The sequence below is a fragment of the Cavia porcellus genome, unplaced genomic scaffold, assembly GCF_034190915.1.
Source record: "Cavia porcellus strain 051 isolate PalLab524CR breed Dunkin Hartley unplaced genomic scaffold, mCavPor4.1 scaffold_22, whole genome shotgun sequence".
In the NCBI taxonomy this organism is placed as follows: Eukaryota; Metazoa; Chordata; class Mammalia; order Rodentia; family Caviidae; genus Cavia; species Cavia porcellus.
The window spans coordinates 11,555,371-11,565,497 of NW_026947505.1; the positions used below are offsets into that span (position 1 = coordinate 11,555,371).

The 10,127-nt window shown below is 38.6% G+C and overlaps 1 protein-coding gene across 10 annotated transcripts in view; it reads left to right on the top strand.

Moving 5' to 3' along the window:
- Nucleotides 1-3,875, top strand: part of Utrn (utrophin) — a 502,327-nt gene extending 498,452 nt beyond the window's left edge. For all 10 annotated transcript variants that reach the window (XM_023563244.2, XM_063233434.1, XM_063233436.1 and 7 more), the window contains one exon: nucleotides 1,987-3,875. In XM_023563244.2, coding sequence (XP_023419012.2) covers nucleotides 1,987-1,995 — 9 coding nt within the window. In that variant the 3' untranslated portion in view covers nucleotides 1,996-3,875. The remainder of the gene's footprint in view (nucleotides 1-1,986) is intronic.
- Nucleotides 3,876-10,127: the final 6,252 nt, after the last annotated feature.

The window sequence follows — 10,127 nt, forward strand, 5'->3', positions numbered from 1 at the left end:
GTGTTTAACAGGTGAGTCTGCAGGGTCAGATGCTGACTTCTGGCCACATGCAAGTTCATAAACAAGTACAAGAGTTGCCTGGGTATTGCCCTTAATTTAATAAAGTCATTGTGGCTTAGCCAACCAAAGAGAACAATTTAAGGGAAAGAAGCAAAGAAATAATTTTGATGATTGAACTAGATACCTTTAGTGCAGTGGTAAAAGACATGAGAAATATCCTGTATAGGAGATAGGGGGAGAAACAGAGGCAGGATCTATGGATTATAGAATCAAAGAATGGGTGAAATTGCCGTTCTGGCCAAAGTGATTGTCAGAAGCGAGGGATGATTGAAATTGAACTGTTGGCAGAGTCACAGGTATTAGAATTGGTCTACATTTGAGGAAATGTTTGGCTAAGGAAGGGAGAGGACAAGATCACTGGAAGAGAGACGTTCAAAGAACTGGGTGTTGGAAGAGAGAAGTTCAAAGAACTGGGTGTTGGCAGTCGTTTGTGGGTCACGTGGAACCATCCTTCTAAGTAAAACAGACATAACTCAGGGGTGGAGAGTGACTGTGTCCCAGACAGGCTTTCATCTGCTGCTATGCTCTTCAAATGGGTGTTTTCAGAGAGGTGGGAAAGAAAGAATTCCTCATGGAGGCCTAGGAAGAGCTTCCTGCATGTGAGGAATATGAGAACATTATGAAGAGGAAGCAGCTGTGACTTCTGGGAGTTAGAAAGCTGTGTCTTCAGGGAGATCTTAAGAGCAGTTAGAGCAAACTGGGAAGGAAGCCTTCATAGACAGACGAGTGTCTGAAAGCGAGTGTTTTGGTGAGGAATCACATGATCCAGAGGGCAGTGAGGAAAGGTTTCACGAACTAGGGAGGTAGGACACACAGCGAGGAGTGTGGATCTCCTTATGGAGCTCAGTACAGCAGATGAAAGCGTGACCAGTAATCTGGAGCATTTTTTTGGCAGCCCATTAAAAAGAGAAAGGCTGTGATGCCTTCAGTCCTGATGGTCCCAAAGTGTTGCTGAGGCTGTGAGTGATGGGGGCTGAAGGAGGGAGAGATTGTCTTCCTGCAAATGCTTAAATACTTTAGAAGTGCTCAGAATTTAAAGCAGAAAGGCATGCTAGAGTCCTACTCTGTTTTTAGCTGTTAGATGAATTTTTCTTGGCAATATTGCAGCTTAGTGGATAGAACAAACGTCCGGCCCTTGTGGAAGGCCCCTTTCCGCCTTCCTCCTTCCCTCTGGGGTTGTTTTCTGTTTTCTTTTCCCTTTGATGTTACCTCTCTTCTCACTTTCCACACCGCTGCTCAAATGGGAAATTCACGAAACGTGTAGCTTTTCTTCTGGACAGTTGTGCTGCTACTTACATTGTGTGGTTATAGATTTGTGGAATGCTGAGACCTAAAGTGAGAGATACTGTGCGCTTCCTGAGCGGACACATCCAGTGTTTAGGGATAATAGAAAACATAGAATACTCAAAAATTCTTGAAGCCTCCACTTTGACATGAAATCTTAAATTATCAATATTAATAGGTAACAGCAAGTAGAATTAATTTCTCTCCTCTTTGTTTCCAAAATACGTAGACTTTCCACTGACCTCACATGAGAAAGGAATTAGCACATACAGATGAGATACCTCCCTTAATTTCATCACCGTGAGGGTCTCACCTCAGTGTGTTGTGGCTCAATACACACTTGGAACTCAGTGAACGTTGCCATCAGTGTTTGCTGAGTGTTTGCTCTCGCTAACCTGACAATGAAAGATTCAGAATATGGAATACAGAATCATACTTAATGTGGAAGAGGCTCTAGGCAGTCAGTGAGGGTGCTACTTCTGGTCTACCTGGGAAGTCACATGGGAATTTAGGGTCCCCTTTGAACACAGCCAAATGAGACCGCCTACTTCAGACAGAATCACTTCTAATCCTTTAAGGAGTTGAAAGGTCTGCGCCATGCAGAATGCTTTATGCAGATGATGCTGTTTTCCCCTCCCACAGGCCATGTGAAGCGTCCATCCTGCCAGCCAACATTTCCTGACGTCCAGTGTCGCTCTTTCCTGCCAATGCCAATTCCAGCTTCCATGTACTCCGAAGCTCCCTGGCTCCTCGACGCGTGCTGTTGAGCGTTGGGTGTGTGTTCTACTGAAGGAGTAAAACACTGACTATCCAAAGAGAAAAGGATATTTTGTTTTTATAACAACCATATATTATTGTTTCCTTCTTCCCTTTCTATGCAACTGTAAATTAATGAACAGAGAGGTATTTGGAAATGGTAATACATTTGTCACCGATTTGTATAATGTATACAGACAGCATTGGGAACGTGGGTGGGGGCTTTCTAATACGATTCTGTCTTTTTAATACCCATGACAAAAACTGCGTAAGAATTAGGAGACCACCTGACAGTTTTACATTCCTTCTGCTGCTCCTATTAACCTTGTGCAATGACTTCATTTATTTCTTTGAATCCTTTACCATTATGTTTGGTTATTTATAATTCACCAGCCACATGACCAAATAGGTTCTGTGTATTTCTTTCTATGATTTGGCCAAATTAGAAAGAACCAAAAACAAAAATCATGTGGGCCTAACTGGCATATCTATTGGAACTTTCCCCCCACTTTTTGTTCCTTTTTCTATGTAAGTAGGTCTTTATTTCTTTATTTATTTCACATCCCTGTCTATATGATAGAGTACATTATAATAATCTCAAAGATCACGTTACCAAAGGTTGCCCATGTAAGCATATTTTTAGTTTGACAGAGAAACAAAGCTTGGTACAGCCTTTCCTGGTCACCAGGTCTTTGATTTTTATCATAAAATAAACAGCAGACCTTTGAGACAAGAGCACATCATTATCTTTCATTCCCTTTGAAGAGAATCTTATTGTTGTTTTTGTTTTTGTTTTTTCAAGTCCTGTACAATTCTCGTAACTCCTACAGACACAAATTCAGTGCAGGTCTCATTTTTCCTTTTGGATGAATGAACAGATGTCTTACTTCCTGTCACTTGTTCAGTACATTTGGAAAAGATGTTTTCCAAAAGCCTGTGCCACAACTTTTACCGAAGAATGAAATTAATGTTCAGATGGGCGTATCATTGCCTCATACTTTGAGTGCATTCAATTAGGTATATGGTTCCATTCTTTTATTTAACATTTAATGGATTCGATGTAAACATGTTACTCAATTACCAAATGTAGTGAAACCAAAAATAAAAATAATATATTTGGATTCAAACATACCTGCTTTTAAAACACCAGGACATTGTAACTTTGAGTTCTTTTTCACTGGGATCTGGCCAAGAAGGAGGCTTCAAGTTAGAAATTATTATTATTTTAGAATAGTTTGGGTGGGTTGGGGGGCAAGGGTGTCTATTTGCAGCATAGATATTTTGAGCAGAAGAAAAATGTTTTATATAAGAGGAAAGCCATGACTGACCACCTTTCTACCTCAAGCCCATCTTCCTCCATCCTGTTGAAATAGCTTTATGCCGCTGCAGTCCGCAAAGTGTAGAGCTTTTATCAGGCCATATGATACCCAAGAAAGCACCTATTTAATTAAAAAAAAATTCCCTGAACTCAGAGCTCCAGGTTGTAGATTTGGTGTCTTCCTTGTTACTACTTTGAGAAGTCATGTGTTAATTTTTTTCTGCCTGTGTTTGTATGCAAAATGTTCTCTTATCTGCTATTACAGAAAAGCTACATTAAAACACTACATGGTAACCTCCTAAATAATAATAAAAAGAAAATATATTACAGTAACAACAGTGGGAAGCAAGTATAATGTCCTTTTGAAATATGTGGTAAAAAACTAATCATAGAATATCACCTAATCTGGTTACATGTTGTATTTTTCATCCTGAATAAAAGTAATTTTAACACAAAATGACTTTGGTGTTCTGCTGTACTCACTAATAGTATATCATCTTTGAATGTACATTGATGAAATTGTAAGGGCAGCCTGTATCCTGTATTTTCTCTTATACACACTAATCCTTTCTCCTTTTGTTCTCATTATCTCACTTTCTTCTCTTTTATATATTCATAGAATTGTGTGATTCTTGATTGCCTTTACAGATCAAAAGCTTACTGATAAAGAGAAAATGTTAGATGCTAAAAATATGTGCAGAAAACCTATTGAGCCTTCATTTTCATAACTAGATATTACTGGCATTTCGTTGGTCATGCTTTCAAATCCACTTGTAGCCTTAGGCTCTTAACTCATGTGCTTTTCATTTGTGTCCCGGAGTATGACCATTCTGGTAACCAGTTTAATCAATTTCTAGAGCCATCCAATGGGAAACAGTGTCAAGAATCATATTACTTGATTCTAAAGTTTTATGTGATTTAAGAAAACCCCTGAAATATTTATCAACATAAACCTGAAGCATTCTGATGCACTAATGTTTTAAACATCTTGACTCCAAGAAATAATATTCACATTAAGAACTCCTAAGGAAGCAATCAGTTTCCAGCAACTTCTTTTTTTTTTTTTTTTTTTCTTTTTCCTTTTTATTGGTATCCAGGATTGAACTCACGACTGCCTGCTTGCAAGGCAGGTGCTTATGCTGCTGAGCTAAGTCCCCAGCCCCCATCCAGCAACTTCTTATGTATGCAGTTGAATATGAAAGTGAGAACAAGTGAAAAAGATTTTTGTTTGTTTGTTTGCTGAGCCTTCAGTTGCTTATACATCATTGTGCTTTTCTTTTCTTTCTTTTCTTTTTTTTTTTTGAGAAGGCAATCTGCTGTTGGATACCCTGTCTTCGACACACATTCATCATTTCAGTAGGCTAACTCTGCTAGACACCCTGCTAATTTCACTAGTTGATAGCTTAATAAAAATGCAATAAAATACCACTAAAATCCTATGTAAACCTGTGAAAATAGGGTGCAAGACTTCATGGACATACAATGTCAGCACATGTTTATGTGCAGTTTAGCAACCAAAATAAGCCTGCTATGGAGGGCAGCCAGGAATTAATCACACGGGCAGTATATCCAGTACCTATGATATCAGTTATCTATCACCACATAATGTTGCATGGCAGCCATGAAGCCTCAAGAAGAAGCATTGTTTTGCTCATGAGATGGGGGTTCAACTAACCCAGGAAGCACTTCTGTGACCTCAGCTGGACTTGCTCACACATCCATGACATCTTAATTACTTGTCTCATTGTTGACACAAAATACCTGATGCCCACAATTAGAGAAGGAAAGGTTTATTTATTATAATTTTGGAGTTTCAGTCTACTCAGCTGGCTTCAAGGCAGGGTGCATGGTATGGTGGGGCCGCTATTGATGGCCACTGCACAATAGCAGGAGTGAATCAAGTAAAAAAAAAGACACGCCTTCTTCCTGGCCATACACTGTGTGTTGGCTGTACGGTGGGGGGAGGGGAGGGGGATAGCACTCACACCATCAATCACAGTGTTAGATAACGAACCAATCATGAACACTTGATAGAGCCACATCCATGATTGCATGAGGATTGGGGGTGCCATCGGACCACAGTTCATAACATGGTAAGCCTCAGGTAACTTGAAGTTTTCACTGATGGTGCTTAGCTTGCACCAAGTTGAAAGAATGCCTGGCTGTTGACTGATGTGGAATGGCAAACCCAGTAAGAAGCTCAGCTGCATTCCTTCCAGCACTGCAAGCTGAACTGACATGTTTTTATGTGCATTTGATGTGCAGCTGCATGGCCATGTGAATGGAAATTTTTTTTCTGACAACAGAAACATTGGCACTTCAGGCAAATTCTGTTGGCCATAGAAAATTTCAAGGCTAAGTATGAAGAACAGGTTCCATCTCTTAATTACAGAACAAACCATAATGAAGGTACATGGAGGGTAATGAATTGGGGCCGTCTCACCATATAAACCATATAGGCAAAGTAGACAACTTAGAGGTGAAGTCCCTAAAGTATCAATTTTGTTGGGTAACATATTCACAGGCTCAATGAAAGGAAAAGATAGTCCCACTATAAGGCCTTTTAACACAGCAGTCAGTATCAGTCCCTCCATGCCAGCTAAACAGTCTAATGTCAAAACAACAAAAGCCAGCTGATAAAAACCCAGACACACATAGGGAAGCTTAGCATTTCTGTGCCCGAAATCATAAGGAGACGACTTAAAGAGCGAGAGACGAAAATCTAGAAAAATGAAATAAAGGAACTATTCTAGACTTGGGGACACATTTATTTTGACTGAACTGTTAAGTAATTTAAGATAAAAGTAGACAAAATAAGCCAGACAGACATCATAGCAGATACTTAGTAATTCCAGCTATGTCAGAGCCTGAGGTGGATTCCAAGTTCAAAGACAGCCTTGGCAGTGTAGTGAGATCGTGTATCAAAATAAAACTTTATAAGAGGATTAAGAATGTCACTTTGTGGTAGAGTGCTTGCCCTGGATTCAATCTCAATCTCTCTCTCTCTCTCTCTCTCTCTCTCTCTCTCTCTCTCTATATATATATATATATATATATATATATATATATATAATAGATAGATAGATAGATAGATAGATAGATAGAGAATGAATGCAATATATAGGAAATACAGGAAGTTCTTTACTTTGACCAAATGAATAAGCTACATTTGTCGTGCTCTTCCAAGCATTTGTTTAGAAACATGCAAGTTATTTGTACTTTGCATGAATTTACAAATGTGGCACTAATCCCACATTTTGGAGGCCTTCAAACTGTGACATTTTAAAATCTTTGAAGTTGGCACATAGTCTTGGTTTCAGATTTTTTTTTCACACAGCTAATTTGTTGGTAGTGTTTTGAGCTTTGCATGTGGGTAATTTGGAGACATAAATTCACAATTTTCCTTCAAGTCCTCAGACATTGAATTTGTAATCATATTTGTCAGGGTCCTTTGAAAAACAGAACTCAAAAGTATGTGTGAAGAGATAATGTAGGAAAGATTTATTATGAAAGAGTGGCTCATAAAATTAGGAAGCCCGAGAAATCCCACCATTGTCTGGCTGCAAGTTGAAATCCTTGCCGTGTAATTTCAGTTCAGACTCAAAGGCTGGGAAGCCAGGGAGTCAGTGGTGTAGATTCCAGGCTGAATCTAAGAACCCTAAAACCAGAAACTGCAGTATCTCTAGACGGGAAGGTGGATTTGTCAGCTCGAGCTGAAAGATCAAGTCAGGTCCTCCTCCCTTTCACTCCTACCGCAGCTCTCACTGGATTGGGTAATGCTTACCACCTGTCTTCCTTCCGTCTACCAATTCTAGTGGTAAGTTCTTTCACAAACACACTCATAAACCCAACCCAGAAAACCACCTGACCAGCTGTGGATGTCCAGCACTCATTCAAGTCGACACTTAAAATTAACTATCACAGTGCTTAAATGGGAAGAGGTCCCAGATTGCTATGAGGTGTCATTACAGTTACTTCTTGATATTACTTTGTTAAGACCACTTTTCAGAAATATTAAAATACTGATTTAAAAATCTTTACTCCAAGTCAATTATCTTCAATCTTTTTTCTTTAATTTAGATAAACTATAACGATTAGAAAGAATGAAATTATCATAGTGTAAATTTGGCTCAAGTTAGTAACAACATTCAGAATAGTCTTACTATTTCCTGAGCTTGGGTGTAACTTGGATGGAACCAGGGTCCTCGTATGTTGCTTGTGATGTCTGTATGCACGTGTGTTCCACATTATCCTCATCATATCCTGTTCTCATCCTACTTCCATACTGTCAGGGTTTATTGTCAGTGATGTCTAATCTAACATGCTATTTAGTACAAATCAAAAGCCATACTCAACACAGTATCCCCAACTTGTCAGTGATAAACTATGAAAATCTAAAAGGTATAGATCTTTAACCAACTGGAGGATGCTAACTGGGAATCAGCAATCTTCCTTGGTTTGAAGTTTAGTGGGTATGAATTCTTCAAAAACAAACTTGAGTGTCTTGTGTATGCCAGTCACTGTTCAGGCTGCCTAAAACAGAGTGAGGCATTAGTTCCTTCCTAACCTAGTGGATAAAAGCAGAGAAAAGCAAACACTTGCAAAACAATAACAGGAGCTAGAAGAAAGACTAATAGGTTCCTGTAAGAGCATAGTGAGTACCTTACACCCTCTCAGAGGCGGTCTTTCTAAATAGTGATATAGCTCAAGGGAAACAATGAATTTTCAGTGGTTTCTGGGAAGGCTCTTGTGGAGCAGGGGCCTCATGGTAGCCACTGTTGATTTCCTATTATCTTGTTTTGAAGTCTTGTATCATGTTCACTGTTTTGTTTTGATTGGCTCTATTCTGTTTTATTTTGTTTGATTTTATGCTCTTTAAAATAAGAAAAATGTAGAATTAACTAACATTTGAAGATCACCAACTCATGATGTCCCATATGCTTACTTAAATGTTGGAAGAATATTAAGAAGACACCACAAACTAACTAAATATTGATTATAGCAGCATTTCCCGGAGTGAATGGATTCCCTGGTTAAGGAATGTTGAGAAACTGGATGCTCTGGTGGTCGTTGGAGATTTATAGTACATTGAATTTATTAAAAATGCTCAGAAATCTAAAGAAACAAGACCTGCCTAAATGCATTTTACCCTGTATTTCTAAAGGATTTCATCAGAGAACCTTTTTGTTTCTTTTAACATTCTGTAGTGTATACTTTAGAAGATGAATTAATGTCATACGTTTTAATTTCCAAACATGTAAGTAGAAATCTGTGATTATAAAAATGACAAGTGAATAGTAAAGCAATTATCAGTATCAATGCAAAATTTTAAAAAGGATAGTCTCCTTGTATGACAACCAATGCCTTCTTATTTTCAAAAAGAAATGCTAAAGCATGCATAGAAATCAAGAAAGAGAAAACAAAAACGACAGTTTATCTTCAACCCACTTTGCTTTCAGTTCAAAACACATTTAAATTTCTAAAGAAAATGATTTATAATTCTCAAATCCGTATAGCCTAGGTAAGCTGTGTATATCAGTCATCACTAAAGTAGGCATGAATTACAAAAATAATAGTAGGCAGCAATGGCCAAAACATTAAAAAATGTTTCCTGAGGCCCTGTTTGTAGTTCTTTCCTTCACTTTATTAACAGCAGGATGTATTAGTCAGCTTTTTCATCTCAGGGACACAATTCCTGACACCTTCAATTTAAGAGAGGAGAGGTTTAATTCGGTTCCTGGTTTCAGGGAATTCAGTCCATGATCAGTTGGTTCCAATGCAGGAACAACACAGCATAAGGGCAAGGTGGAACACAGTAACTCACTTCCTGGTGGCCAAAAGCAGAGCAGGTGAATGGAGCCAGAGGAAAAGGGGCCAGGGACTAAGTTCATACCTTCATCACTCATCCAGACAGGGCGTAGACCTTTGCTTCACTAATCCTGTGGGCATTTTGTAAGTCAATCAAGTTGACACAATTAAGGTTAAGTGTCACAGGATTCCTGTTTTTTTTTTTTTTTAAACTAAGGTATTATCCATTGAGAATTTGATTGTGTGTAGACCTGTGGTCTCTCTCTCTCTCTCTCTCTCTCTCTCTCTCTCTCTCTCTCTCTCTCTCTCTCTCCCTCATATCTGGGTTTTGGAATTGGTATACAGGTTGCAAACTCTTGCATTTCTTTTAAAAAGTAGTATTGTGCCTTACATGGTCCAAATGGTCTGAAATACTTTATAAATCTATTTCTTTAGTGTATCTAGCAAATATGACTGTCTTATACACATTTCTCACATTCTATTAATAACAAATAGAGGATAGCAATCACTGGCAGTGCGCACTGTAATTACAGACCTCCTGAGGTTAGTTACCATGTACCAGTTCCTTAATTTTTGGCATTTATAAATTTGTTGTTTAGGTGTAGTGCCTGAATGCAAGCACTTAGGACAAAACCCATAAACTGGATACCAGAGTACATACAACTGCATTTTGCCTCTCATCAAAAACTAATAAATTAGTTAATGAATTTATTTATCCTTAAGGAGTCTTTGCAAGATTTAACAGAGCTGTTAGTAGTAGAGACACTGCAATCTTTTATTTTCTTCCTCCATATTTCTTGGAGTCTGATCCACTCTCTCCCAGGCCTGCTACATACGAATCTCCACAGATCATGCTTAAATCTCAGACATGTATTCCTGCTCATCCCCCGCCCCAGCACTA